This window comes from Magnolia sinica, chromosome 17 (assembly GCF_029962835.1).
Source record: "Magnolia sinica isolate HGM2019 chromosome 17, MsV1, whole genome shotgun sequence".
Taxonomy (NCBI): Eukaryota; Viridiplantae; Streptophyta; class Magnoliopsida; order Magnoliales; family Magnoliaceae; genus Magnolia; species Magnolia sinica.
Genome location: NC_080589.1, coordinates 39,266,092 through 39,281,487, shown reverse-complemented (window position 1 = coordinate 39,281,487; position 15,396 = coordinate 39,266,092). Strand labels below are relative to the sequence as shown.

At 41.0% G+C, this 15,396-nt stretch overlaps 1 protein-coding gene and 1 non-coding gene across 5 annotated transcripts in view; both read right to left on the bottom strand.

The window, feature by feature from the left end:
- Positions 1–5,184: 5,184 nt before the first annotated feature.
- LOC131232180 (U1 spliceosomal RNA) lies at positions 5,185–5,344 on the bottom strand. The gene has a single exon (XR_009164795.1). It is a non-coding gene; the product is annotated as a U1 spliceosomal RNA (small nuclear RNA).
- A 2,969-nt stretch (positions 5,345–8,313) lies between these two features.
- The window catches only part of LOC131230409 (uncharacterized), a 48,418-nt gene continuing 41,335 nt past the window's right edge, over positions 8,314–15,396 (bottom strand). For 2 of the 4 annotated variants that reach the window (XM_058226319.1, XM_058226318.1), the window contains one exon: positions 8,314–8,758. In XM_058226319.1, coding sequence (XP_058082302.1) covers positions 8,464–8,758 — 295 coding nt within the window. In that variant the 3' untranslated portion in view covers positions 8,314–8,463. The remainder of the gene's footprint in view (positions 8,759–15,396) is intronic. The other 2 variants (XR_009164020.1, XM_058226320.1) reach the window with 1 other exon arrangement.

The window sequence follows — 15,396 nt, the reverse complement described above, 5'->3', positions numbered from 1 at the left end:
CAGATTTCATAAAATCATATTTAATTTCTCAGCTTTCTCACACTCTTAACTCTGGACTCAAGCAAATCGACCTAGGACATCATCTGGACTTGATTTTTGAGGTGATGGTCAAGCCCAACAAGATGACTAAAATTGTCTAAGATTGACGCTATCGGACTTTCGACGCGCGGTCCAGGTCCGATACAAAGTTTCCACGTACTCCCGAGAGCAACTGGATTTAGCGTTGAATCCTAGATTTCAGGGTAACATAGCGTTAACGATTTTACAGGTTTTGAGTCCTTCAGATCAAATTTAAAGTGATTAGTGCAAATTTCACAAGTAATTGAGTTTAACGCTAATTAACCCACATATAACTTCTAAGGAAAATAGAGGTAGTACTCGGGTCTTGGCACAAAATTTTTCGGGTCATTACACGAGCCATTCATTCTCGCGGAGCGTACCATACAAGTTTTCTACTCCAAAGATCATAAAAATCCTGAATGGCACGTGGTCTTGGAGGTTCCAAAAAAAAATTTGTTGAAGAGGAGACATGCCTTCTATGAGACATTCTATGGTCGCCCGTGTAAAGCACCGCATTGCTGGGCAAAAGTGGGCGAGAAAAGTTTAATTGGCCCCGAGTTAGTACAGACAACCTCAGAGAAGATCAACATTATCAGGCGTCGACTCCTTACAGCACAGAGCAGACAGAAGAGTTACGCCGATATGAGGCGGTGACCATTAGGGTTTGAGGTTGGAGACCATGTGTTCCTCAGAGTTTTCCCTATGAATAGAGTCCTTCGATTTGGAAAGAAGGGGAAGCTTACGCCACAGTTCATTGGTCCATTTCAGATACTTGATTGAGTGGTTGTGGTGGCATACCATCTTGCTCTGCCAACACCACTTGCGGGCATGCACAACGTATTTTATGTATCTATGCTGAAGAAATACGTTCCTGATTGCATAGTAGGGTTATCCCGTTGGTGAAGGTGTAATGGACGCATCACACTGAGGAAGAGGCTACTTGGGAGACAAAAGCCGAGGTCCATAAGAACTACCCGCAGATTCTCGAGTACGAAAAGGTCCCAATTTCGAGGATAAAATTTTTCTTTAAGGAGGGTAAATTGTAACGTCTCAGAAAAATTCATACAAAAACCCTAGTTTCACCTCAAGCAGAAATCACTCAGGACCAAATCCTTTAGAAATTAGGTGAGAATTGGCTAGTGCTAAACTAGAGTACCTGTGAAATTAGCACTAATCACTTTAGATATGATCTGCAAGACCTAAAACGTGCAGAATCATTACCGCTACAATACCGTAAAACTTAGGATCAATCTCTAATCCCAGTTGCTCTCGGGAACACACCGAAACTCCATATCGGACCTGAACCGCGCGTCAAAAGTCCGATTACGACGAAACCATACGGTTATGACCGCCTTGCTGGACTTGAATACCACCTGATAAATCAAGCCCTAATAATATCTAGAAACACACAACTTGAGCTCGGAACAAAGTGTGTGAAAAACGCGAATACCTTTAGAAAGAGAACTGAAACTTAAGTGAATTAAGTCATCTCACTTGTGGGCCAAATCTGAGGATTCAGACCATCAGAATCTGACCCAATTACACCCTCGGATCAGGGAAAATTTTCAACCCATGTCAGTGCACTTGTGGCCCTGATCGAGTACCGGTGACCGTTGAATTGAAACTGGTCACCGCGGTCGATCTGTAAATCCGATCGAACCGAAAACTTAGCCTGACCTAGATCCAATGTCAGGGAGCTTAAGTCCGACTGCATACAGAAAAGGGGCCTCCAGAAGTGCTCCGTTGAGCCGAAACAGATGGGTTTTGGCTATAACATAAGTATACCATGGCCCTGGGGCCATTGAGCTCCCGTTTGAGCCTATATAAGGGCCTTAAACCCTCTCTCTCCCTTCACATACGAACTTGCAAACCCTAGAGAGAGAAGAGAGAAAAGAGAAGGAAAGAGGGAGAAAGAGAGAGAGAGAGAGTGGGAGATTGTTCTCGGGACTCAATCTCACCATTCTACGTGCTTAGCTACCACTACCGTATCGCTATTCCGTCGATGCTGATTCCGTTTTCGAGTAAGAAATCCTAACCCTAATCTGTTTTAGGGATTCAGATAGGGTATGTGATGAAATAGCTAACCTATTTCATACTATAGGTTGTCGTTGTGCCGTAAATGAAGGCGGAGTATTCAAACTGAATCCGTTACGAGTTTACCGACGAAAGGTGCGGACTATAAACGTATAGGTTATGGTTTTCAAGGCTTCAATGTCGGTTAATGATTTATAGTCCAGGCTATCGATAACGATTCCCGAACAAGTGGCTGAGTTAGCTTCGCCACAACAGATGTATTCGAGGAATCCGAGTCGTACGGAGTTTGTCGACAGTGGTTAGGCCACATGGAGTGCTTTCGTACTTCATGTCGATCATCTCTATGTACGCTCGTACCAGTCAAGCTCGTCAAGTAACCCGATTAACCCAATGTATGTTCACCATATATGGACGCTATTGCTTAAACCGACGCTATTGCTTAAACCTAAGGTACCAAACTCACCAGTGGAAACCTCTTTAACCTTGGTACCTTGATCCGCTAAGACTCATAAGCCGAACATGGTGGTATGGGACACCGTGGTCGAGCTGTCGATCTACGCTGGGGCAACGAGCCTCCCCGTAGTGACCAGTGAGCAACACCGCCTCGTGAGCCGAATACGGTGGTATGGGACACTGTATTCGAGTTGTCGGCCTACACTGATCAGGTGACGAGCCCTTTGTAGTGACCTCGAGCATACTCTGAGACTGCGTTGAGGCGACGATCCTTTCCATAGCAACTAGAGTATAAACTAGGCCTACACTGATCAGGTGACGATCCCTTTGTGGCGACCTAGAACCACAACATCGTATGAGACTAGCTAGGACTGACGACCCTAGAATGGATCATTGTTTGGAAAATGATACAAGGGAGGTACCTTAGCTTCCAAAAACTGCTGTATGAATAATCCAATTAAGTATTGGCTAACATGAGCATACACTGCATTGCATGTGCTTTGGCGAGGAAGAGCACTTTCGGGTGGTTGCCATGCGCGCCGTAAGATGAAGACGCTGAGGGAGTGCAGGCGAGGGCATGCATCATTATCGCATACCATTCTTGCATTAACAAGAGTATCTAGGACATGTTTATTGTACTGCTTTATCATTACTGCTTGATTGAATTGATAACATTTAACATTTGCTTTATAGTTTCACTGAGTTGATCACTCACTCCCACGTTCCGGGACGGTGTTTTAAACACCAACTAGACTCTGTCTTAGCTGCAGGTGATGGCGATGCCTACGAGGTAGAGCCAGACTTCGAAGATGACGAGGAGGCGTTATCCTACATGTAGTTATCGGGCGGGTTCATATGAGCCGTATCCTGATCGACGGGGCTACAAGGACACTGACTAGATGCCCTTGCACTGTTGTTCTGTATTTTGGGACACATTTGTATATTCATTTTGATCACTTTGGGAGTATACATGTATATGGTTAACCTGGTGACATTTTCACACTCTGGAGATCTACAACAACTTATACGTTATATTTATCAATCACAGTCTTCCGCTTACGTAAATTTATTCGTCTCTGGAGTGTGATATGCTGTTTTGGCTTAATCTCATTCATCTTTAATGCACTAACACGGACAACATTAAATCATCATTATCTATGTTGCATAAGTAACGCGTTGGAACTCGGGGTCGACCCCCAATTTTCAAGGCGTTACAGATGCCTAAGTCAGGACCTTGGGTCTTTTGTACGATAAGATCTTAAGGAAAAAAAGTCTCCAGTTGAGTAGTAGGGTTTATATGCGTACTTTCATTAAATAGAAGCACCTCTATTTATATGAGAGGGAAGATCACACCGTAAGGAGTCTCGCTCATTTAGAATTCCTGATATGTCGTAGATCTTCCTGAGATTATGGTTGTTCGAGATTCCCAGGATTTGATTTTATCTCCGGAAGATCTTGGAAGAGATCTTCGAACCGTTGGAGTAATTCCCAGACTGTTTGTTCAGGGAGAAGGTCGAGGGGTAGAGGCACCAAATACAATAGACGTAAATAACACTGATCCTTCTGTCAAGTTAGTATCTATCTCGTTCAGCGGTTATGCCGACCTATGGCCAACCTATAGTCGGGTTGACCTGTAGCCGACATATGGTCAAGCTATATTTGACCTATGGTTTAGGTCAACCTATAGCCAACTTATGGTTTAGGTTGGCAACCAGCCATTTAAGTGGACTTACAGTTGCATTCCATTTGAGTGGCCTAATAGTTGCATCAACTTATTTGAAGGTCGATTTTTCCTTGCCAGTAAATGCCTCTTAAGGCACGAGCCCTATTGGGTCCGTACTTAGAGTTGGTCCATTCCATAAGTCGTTTTATTTTCCCCCAACATATTATATATATATAAAATAATTAATTAAAATTAACTAGGCATGAATCCATTGTAGGATATCGCACCCGGAATTCGAAGAACGGGCTCTCTAACTTCTTGAACTTGGAATCCGGTGACACTTTTTAATGGCATATAAGCACAGTAGAGCACAATCTGAATATGGAATATTTGTAAATATCTGATTTTGATTTTGTGAATAGGCTCTTGTATTTGAAATCTAACTCCATGGGATCCTAGCAACACATGAGTATAGCCCAAACCCACAAAGGTTACTTTTCTCACAGGTAACATACACACGAGTCTCCTATTTTTAGCACCATAGCATGCTAATGGTGCATACAAGTGCAAATGATGGACCTAACAAAAAAATACTTTTAACTGGGTCTAAACCTAAGTTTATTTATAAATGCATTAAAAAATAGACTCAAACCCATCAAAGTTGGGTCTATGGGTGCACACACTTTCTAATACCCATTTACAGCTCCAATTCATTGCCATATGATCCACGATGCTTAAGTACACAAACAAAATTGAAAAATTTTAAAAATAAAAAAACATGAACCTAGGCAATGTCAAGTTGGCACCATGATCCAAACCATCTATCAGGTCATACCTCACCAGATCTAAACGAGTCGCTGATTCACTTGATGCTGACAGCCTGCATAAACCTTTTGCCAAAATAGCTTCTTAACAAGACTCGGAAAGCTCTTCCCTATAGTGGCCCACAGGCAAAAATTAACGGTTTTGATTGGCAGGGGCCGCGCGAACGCGTACCCCCTCTACCACAAATTATGACGTGCACTCTCCTACTTGAGGAGATGCTAAACCAACGCCCCTCCTAAGTGCAATGGAGACCGTTGATCTAGGCCATGGGCCTTCTTGTTCACCCAAAGACCCCGTCCAGGTAAGTATGTGTGCCTGTTGACCCTCCCCATTATTTTATAGTCTACTTCTCCACTCAGCTACTTTGCTCCTTTCCGATGTGGGAATAAAAATGCACATCCCTGTAACACTCCGTATTTCCTTGAGACACACTCCTACCTACGTTCAACAAAAACGGTCCATTCTATCCCTCTACTTTAAAATATTTTAATGCCACACTTATGCAATTTCTACGTAGTTCAGTGCTAAGAGTTTCTCTTTTCTAAAAAGAAATTTAAAAAGAGGATTACACGATAATCTGAAAAAGCGAGCCAATGGTTCATTGATCAGGACCATTGGTATATTTGGCCCCAATACCGTCCTATCCATCGCATAATTGATAATAATTATCACCTTTTCACCTGGTTTGAAAATGTGAGAGTAAGTCCACTTAGTTTTCACCCGGTTTGAAAATGTGAGAGTAATTCCACCTCGATTATCAATACAAAAGTGTTGACTTAAATCTATGGACCCCACCGCAATGTATATGATATATCCGCACCGTCCATCTATTTTATTAAAACTTTTTGAGGTATGAGCTGAAAAACGAGGCAGATCCAACACTTAAATGGCCCACACAAAGGGAAACAGCGGCCTTAATTCATCTACCGTTGAAAGTTATTTCCTTCACCGGGCCCACATTGAGGTTTTTTCATCACCTAACCCATTCATAGGATCACACAAACATGGATAAGGGGAAAGCACAAATATCAGCTTGATCCAAAACTTTTAAGGGCCCCAATAAGTTTTTAATGGTAGGCGTTCGATCCCCACTATTTCCTGTGGTGTGGTCTGTTTGAGCTTTGGATCTGCCTCATTTTTTTGCTCACGTCCTAAATTCAGCTGGCATAACAAATGAGCAGTGTGGATTAGTCACATACATCACAGTGGGCCCCACATTGATTTTGTAAACTTCTCAATTTAAGTATTAAAAAAGTAAGTTGTCACATCTGTATTGACAAAGATGTGGTAATTACTTAGGTAAATAATTATTACCCATTTACACGGTGATTACAGTTGAGCCGAAAAATCAGACAGGCCCTAGGGAAGAGAAATATGGCAAATCGCCCTGAAAATGTCTCAAGATAAATGGATAAGATCTCCTAATTTGGAATATATTTTGGGCATTAGAGAAGAGAAATATGGCAAATCACCCTGAAAATGTCTCAAGATAAATGGATAAGATCTCCTAATTTGGAATATTTTTTGGGCATTGTCCATCCATGCCAGGCAGAGTAGCCTAGGTCCAAAACCTGAATAGACTCGATTTTCAATAATTCAGTCTACAAGTGTTTTAGGTAATAAGAGAGATTTGAAACTAATATAAGGTTAAAACATGGCCAATCTACTCAGAAAAACAACACACATTTGCACCTGTCCTTGAGGTCATGCACTCTGGATACAGCATAACCCAAATTATCTCGCAGAGTGGAAGTTCCTAGCCATCCAATCTTTGGGCCTTTTCTATCGAATGTGGACTCCAACATTCCTTAATTCCCTGTGCAGACCACAGATCCATCCTAATGGGAAGATTTTTGGACATTGTCTACCCACAACGGGTATCATCCCACAGGGAAGATTTTCATGCATTGTCTACCCACAATAGGCACCAGCAGATCAGTGGTCTCAATCCAAGGTATTTCAGCGGTGATGGCAGCAATAATGGCCACCACCATTACTGTTACGATACATGCTGTAATGGCCATTATGGCCTTTTTTTTCTTTATATATATTGAAATAAAAAATAAAATAAAAAAATAAAAAAAAATGTTTCAGCCTTGTTACAGGCCATATTTGCTGTAACAGCCGTTACGGCCATTTCGGACTCATAATGTGTAACAGTAAACACCATTGCCATTACGTAAGCCATTATGTAACCGTTTTGGCATACCATGTTCCAATCGCCAACCATACACGCCACACATACAGATGTATAAGCTGGACTCACCACTACCCAAAAATCTCCCTCAGGGGGACAATCCCAGCCCTTGGATCATTGACCTGCAAATAGATGTTGTTTTCAAGGTTTGCTAAGGCCACAGGCATGCAGAGCCCCCATCTACATGCATGCACACGTGCCAATATAGCATACATGTGCAAGGTCCAAGCTCTCTGTCAGATGGGCCAAGCTAAATCTCCCAGCCTAAAAATCAGGTCATTTCCCTCATCTGGGTCACTGCACAAAACAAATAGATGGGTAGCCATCTGTTTGTTTTGTTCAGTGGCCCACCTGAGGAGTGAAAGTGACTGACATTCAGGCGTGCAGATCTAAACAGGCTGGCCCACCTGATAAAAAGCTCAGATTGCACATGCTATATCGGAACATGTCTTGTGTGTAAACAGGCTTAGCTTTACAGGCATGTGGAACAGAAAATTTCCTCATCATCTGACACAGGGATGGACATGATGTGGTCGATCACCGTCTTAAGGGGGATAACTACTCTGAATCCATGGAGCTTCTCTGGACTCCACGCAGAGATACCTCGGATTCACAAGGGAAAATAAGAAAATAGAAATAAATTCTAAAAAATTCGAAATTTGATTGATAATTGTCTAATCTCTGTCCCTGTTACACCATTAATATAGGAAAAAAAAAAAACTAAAATTCGTAATTACCAAAAATAGCAAAATCCTAGCTCTAATAAAAATTATAATTCTAATAAAACTCTTCTGAAGCCTAATTTCTAAAAATAAAAATTGCAAATAAACTTTTACTAGAAAAGTCCTAACATGATTATAAGTTATTTCTAAAAAGGAAGGAAATCTAAAACTCTAAAAATAAAAAATACCAAAAATTCGGAATTACTAAAAATAGTAATTTTTTTCCCTAAAAATTCGTTTTTGAGCTGAAAGTACGCATTTTCTGATGAAACGGACAAATGTGACCCACTTTGTGGGTTGGTTCATCTCAGATGGCCCGTTTCAGTAAAGATTGATAGGTTGTGCACCCCGTAACGATGGATCAAAAGTTACAGTCAATTTACGGTCCACCTTCTTTTGGCCCCAACCATGCTAGGAATGTATCTGTGACACGTTCTACATCATCATCTATTGGTGAACCACCGTTACTAGAAAGGAGAAAACACCTTATTTCTATATAGAACATGTATTCAATCAGACCCATCAATGTCCTCACCAAAGAGATCCAAATACGGAAGTTGTGGTGTTTGGTCATGTATTCCTTCCGTGGGACTACCAGTTGCACCCGAAGTACGCAAGCCCAAGCACTGCATGTAGACTTCATCATAAGCTTCAATGTTTAAACCTGAAGCAAGGAATAGTTCCATCTCATTTACAAAGCGATCCGTTTTTCCTAATACAAAACGTCCAGCAGCATCAGAAACCAAAGCCCTGAACTCTTCTCGTTTTTGTTCAGGCGAACACTTGAAACACTCTCTTTCATTTCTGCAATAATCATAAGAACACCTGATGTGGGTAATATCAATGATAAGCTTATGAACTATAAAAAATAAAAATAAAAAGACGCTGGGGTTTTGTGGCAAGGGTATCCTCAGTAGAAAGGGAGAAAGAACAAAGGACAAAGGACAAAGAACAAAGAAGAAAGAATAGAAAGGAGAAGTGAAAGGGAGAGAAGAAAGAGAGAGAATGAAGGAGAGTTAAGGGGAAAAAGACTATTGTGTTAGTCCCAAATGAACGCTACTTATATTATTATATTATGAGAAACAAAAACATATGATCATCAACCAGAACCACTCAAATCTCATTCCAAATTGAAGAAATTCCAAAACTCTTACTTCTAATTCATCTTAATGCTTCCCACATCTAGCATACCCTTATAAAGGCTTAAAACAAAAGGAACCCTAAAAATTTGAAAATGACCAAAATTCCATTGGATCTTGTCACCATCATATGGGCTTTACGTAAATTGGTCATAACTCGCTCAAATGACATCATAATTGCATGATCTTGAGCTCATTCAAAAGCAAAACAATTTCATGTCATTCTGACTCTGTTTGTTGCCCCCAAAATAACCCACCAAAGGTGACAACGATGTAAAAAAGACACTTATTAAATACTCAATCTATCCGTAAAACCTAATTATAAATCAAATAAATCTTAGAAATATAATGACCATTTAATTGATCCCATAGGCCCCACAATGCAATTTGATTGTTGGTCTCATTAAATTTATTATCAGACCACTGATCTAGGCCAAATCATCAATTACGACAATCTAAACAATTGGATTAGTCAGACCTTGATCAACCAACTTGTGTGGCTATTTGGTTGCATCATTCCACCTGGCTTTAAAAAATAAATAAATAATAATTTAAAAAAAAAAAAAAAAACACTCATCCTTGAGTTAAAATCAATGACATCAATCTCCTGCCACATTCCCCATTTGTGGCACACTTTCTTCAGTTTCGATGGCAGCTGATGGTGAAGGCCTACACGTCTGACTGGCAGCTTGTGAGTGATACAATGTTGAAATACATGCCACCTTCTTTCACTTCCTAGTTATCCTCCAAGTTCTATGCATTGATTTCCACTTCTACAAAAGTGGATTCAGTTGCCTTGGATGTTGGATTGTAGACCTTGGCATCATACCTTCTATCTGATTGGCATCTGGTCATCAAGAAGTCATCCTTGTCATTGCATGTCATCTATCTCTTTCACCAAGTCATTCACCAGCTGATCTTCTAATTTGATTGGAACTCCCTTTGATCTGACCACTAATCCATTTGTAGATTTTTTGAGCAATCCACAGGGGATTCTTCTTAGATCGCCACATTGTCTACAACCACATCTTTCTTGGGATCTCCAAATATATTAGATTTAAATCCATAGAGCTTTTCCCATTCAATCAAGGACTTAAAGCAAGCTTTCATTGTCTTTGTAATTTTGTTGACCTCTTCTGCAATCTCTTCCTTGATTCCTCTCACAACTTTTAATCTTAGCTTTCATTAACATTTCCATGTGATAGAGTGTTTTCAGGAAGCCAACATATCAATGCTCTGGTTCCTAATATTGGGAGAGGTATTGGTAGGGATTGTCACAAGATACATAGGAAGATGGGTAAGAATTTGAGTGATATGAATAACAGTCATGAAGTCAAAATTACTTGGATAAAGCATAGGGCAATGAATACGGATGCTCTTGGGTGTCTAGGTCGGGACGACCATACGAGGTGTATAAACAACTTCTCATCCATCATATCTCTAAGAAAGAACATGGGCTTGACTTTAGGCTTAGGTTCTAAAACTAAGGGTTTTTGGGTTTAAGATGGGTTTTGAAGAAGGAAAGGGGAGTGGGGGATTTAATGGGTTAGAATGGGATAAGGTTTTTTGGTAGGGTTGCAAATAGGCACAGTTAGGGTTTGATGGGCTCTGGGTAGGGTTTAAGGAAAATGGATTTAATGGATCGATCCCATCCTTAGCTCCTCACTATCCTCCTTGGCTTGGACCATGTTCAAATTCTTGTGTTGTGGACACTTCCTACCCAATTATCTCCATCACAGATGAAGTGCCCTAAGTTTTTCAAGGGGGTTTTGGCCTTTCCCCTGCCCTGTGACTTCTTGAAGTCATTCTTCCCATCATTAGACTTCTTGTCTCCCACACGTTTTCCCTTGTTGGAATTGTTAGCTCCATCGCCCTTGTTATTCTACTCTATGAGCTGCTCAACTAATGCCATGGCAAACGCAACATCTTACACTCCACATCGTTGCCACTCTTGCTATACACAGGGTTGTAGACCATCCATGAAGAAGAAGAGTAATGAGGAGGCATTTTCACACCGGGCTTGAGTGGGGTGGCCTGTGGGATGTGGGGGCACACTCAGGGTAGGCGGCCCACGGAACCCATGTACTTTGGGGCCCACGAGGGAGTAGAATCCATGGATGTGGGCCCACGAGGAGGGTTCGTCCGAGCACCTAACCCATGGATGTGAGACCTGGGCTATGAGATAAACGGATTAATTCGCCATGCTCTATCAGTTCAAGCTTTTAGAGCAAGCGGTCAATTGTCCAGCATCAAAGAGCCTGTCTTTATCCATCATGTTCATGATGTCTAGCAACAATGCCATGAACTACTTCACAATCTCGAATTGACCTAGTGTCTTGGAGTCTCCAAAGGCCCTTCCTTGCCAAGTACTCCATAGACTTAGGAAGGAATTGCAGCTTCAACTCCTTGAGATCCTCCCAAGTAGTGATGGTAGAAAAGCTCCTTTCAATGTCACCATGCCTTCTACACCATCACAGCATCACATCGTCAATTAGTTACATGATCATCATGTGTACATCAACTTCCTCATCCACTAACTTGAAAGCTCTAAAGTACTGCTCCATCTACCACAAGTTCTCCAACTCCTTGGCGTCCCTAGCCCCATTCTAGCACTTAGGGTCAGGGATCCTATTCCGACCCACCTCCCTTGGATTAGGCCCACTGTTGGCCACAGCCTTATCCAAAATGCCAACCTTGAGTACCTCCATCAAACTCACCATGTCATCATCAAATTGCTTGAATGCCTTGGAGTGCTCTTGTTTGGTCACCTCCAACTTTCCCAACTGCTCTCCTTCAACTCTGACATGCTCTAACTTGCCAACACGATCTTCCAATGCGCCCATGTCCATGCTCGCCCTTAAGTCAGTGGACAAGTCCCTCTTACTGTGCTTGGACTAATTGTGCCTCTTCTCAACATGCTCAATCACAATTTGATGATGCCATGACACCAGTAGAATTGCCTAGGCTCCGATACCATATTTCATGGACTCACTAACTCCTTAGTTTCAACACCAGTGTGGCACTCACATAGTGCTCCAATGCTACTCGAGTTAGCCCTCCGACCGCTTGCACCACCAAGTAATTGATGAGAATGAAAGAGATTGCTAACGGAACACAAGAGAGAGGGAAGAGGAACTTGCAATGCATTTGAGAGAACAAAGCTTACAATGCTTGAGTGATTTGCAAATGAGGGGGCTTCCTAATGCAAGGGCATTTTCACAACGGGCTCAAGTGGGGTAGCTTGTGGGATGCGGAACACACTCGGGGTGGGCGGCCTGTGTGAGGCGAGTGGCTCGTGTGAGGCGGTACCCATGTGATTTGGGGCCCACGAGGGAGGTTCGGCCGAGGTCCTAACCCATGTGATGTGGGACCTGGGCTATGAGATAAATGGATTGATTTGCCATTCTCTAACAGTTCGAGCTTTTAGAGCAAGTGGTTAATTGTCATGCATCAAATTTGTATCAGAGCGGGAGGTCTCGTGTTCGAGACTCCTCACCGGGGGTGATTAATGCAAGGGCATTTTCACACGGGGCTCGAGCAGGGTAGCCTGTGGGATATGGGGACACACTTGGGGCGGGTGGCTCATGTGAGGCGGTGCCCATGTGATTTGGGGCCCACGAGGGGGGTTTGGCCGAGGTCCTAACCCATGCTCTAACAGTTCAAGCTTTTAGAGCAAGTAGTTAATTGTCCTGCATCACCTCCCCTTCCTTATAACCCAAGGGGAATCCAGAAGCTCTAATCTGTGGCGAAGATTAGGCCAAGTGGCAGTCATCCAATAGTCCGGAAGACTCTAGTAAGGTTCTAGAGAATTCCAAATAAATCTCTCCCAAGACACTCCAAAGGATTTCAACCTTCTAGGAATTTCTACACAACTCTACCACCCTCTAGAATACTCTACATTCTATGTACAAGTGTCGTAGTGTACAAAGAATGCCAAAAATTGGCCAAGTCATGGCAAAACTTCTAAGTCTATGACAACCTTTGTACATAGCAGAAAAGAAGCATGCCATCAATGAACTGAAGATGAGACATTTGAACTGTAGTAAATAAGATCTTTCGATTGTAGTGAGAAGTACTCAGAATGCTGGATATGTTCAGCAAGCTTCAAGTTGATTAGGAACCCATCCATTCCTCTAAAAATTTCTATATTTTCTTGGAAGTTTTTGTTGGGGGTATTCCAGTGATGTGAAGGTTGATAGAAAGGGGTTTGTTTGGCTTCAAAATGTGTGTTGAATCAATCCTGCTGCAGAACATATAGACAATCATTTTTAGTAGTCAATTGGCTACTCTCACGTGGAATTTCTTCGGAAAAATTTTCAACGTCCAAAATTTCAGACATCATTCTATTAATCAAAGGTTGAATCTTTGGTGTTTAAGAGCATCAGCCTCCAATCAGATGCAGTTCATCACTGGTATGGCTCCTTTCATAATTTGGAAATTTGGAAAGCTCGAAACTTTCATAAGTTTGAAGAATTAGGATGAAAGTTTGAAGGATTAGGATGATAAGAAGACCATAAGGAAGGTGGTTTCATGGTTAAACACTGCTTATGAAGGAAAATATTAAGTAGTGCTTCTTGCAAAAGCTTTCTTTGGATTTTCAAATTTGGGTTCAAAGGATTAAATGTGATTGCATTTTTCCTATGATTTGGTCTAAGCTGCTTGGAGTTTTCAAACTTAATGTAGATGGTTCCTCCCAGGTGTTGCTAGGGGGTTGTTATGGTCCGAGATTAGAAAGAGAACTTCTAGTGCTTTCCCTCTCTCATTTCTATGATTACTAAATTCCAAGCCTTGGTAGATGGATCTTTAATATTTTCCACATAGTTGTGGAGGGTGATTCTTAAGTGATTTTTGGACAAATTAATCTATATTTTCTGAAGATGTGGCCGTTTAGCATTGGTGGACTGACTTTAAGAAGAGTTATCAAGACATGGTTCTCTTTTATTGATGTTTTTCACGGAGGATAAGGTTGATGCTCTTGCAAATTGGGGAGGTGATTCAATGTCTAACTCTTTATTTTCATCGAGCTACTGATTTTCCTGCTTCATCTCATTCCAAGTTATTCTTGGATTCAGCTGGGTTGTTTGATATTCAGGCTTATTGGTCTATTCTTTTGGTTGGTTTTTTTCCCCCGCCTGGGGGAGGTCTATCGTTGTGTAATAGAGGTCCCATACACTTGCACACACACACAGACACACATCCTCTTTGGCTGTAATTTTTTCCATTTAATAAATTCCTAACAGTATCGTTCAAATAAGGGCGAGTTTTGATAGAGTTCAGCAACTAAGATTCAAGTTCAGGTTAGGTTTTTCTTTAATGTATGTCAGAGGAAGAGAGAATTTGAAAGAAAAATCTCATAGGGCTAGGATTTGCAGCCCCACCATATTTATAACAATAGGAGAATGGTACAATTACATATGCCCTTATTAGGAGGAAAAAACTGAAGACAGGCAAGGGACAAATAAGGAACGAATAAAAATAAAGATAAACGAAAAACGCTAAAACTAAGGCCCATAACACACAAAGCCTAGGTGCAGTGTTTTCAGTATCAACGATATCGGCCGATATATCCGACGATATATCTCGTATCCCACTTACGCGATACAAAACACACTAGTGCAATATATCCCACATGTTCGATCCAGTGAGCATTTTTTATTTTTGATTCTTTTTTTTTTCTATAAATCATGTTAAATCAATGTCAAATTGTTACAAATCCATAAATTTTCATGTTTTTCATGAAAAATCATGGATTGGAAGATTCGATTTTGAGATTTGAAGGAGATGGACCAAGTTGCAAAAAATTGAAAAAAGTCAAAATTTTCTAATTTCTCACAAATCGGTTGCAATCTTTGTGTCCAAACATAAAATCGAACATGTATATAACCTGGTATAGTGATTCTTCTTTTGCTTTTAAATGTATTGCTTATGTTTCCACACATCTTCTTACATTTATAAATTATATGAATAGACTTTGAATATACTTGCAACAATTCAGTTAGACAGCACAGATTAGGATCCCGTACAAAGAAAACCTATTATATGCACTTGATTTTTGTAATGTTTTGATTTTTAAGTGTGTATTGATGTATTTTTTAACAATCACTGAAGTTTCATTGAAAAATTTGACCAATTTCTCAATGTTTCACCATGTTTCCAACAAAAGCAATACATTATGTGATACACAAATATATCCCATGCGAAAGCCAATACATATTCATATACGAAAGGTGCAATACATAACGTGATACCGATATTTCAAACATTGCCCAAGTGTATGTACTTGTGGACCCAGTCATAGGCTCG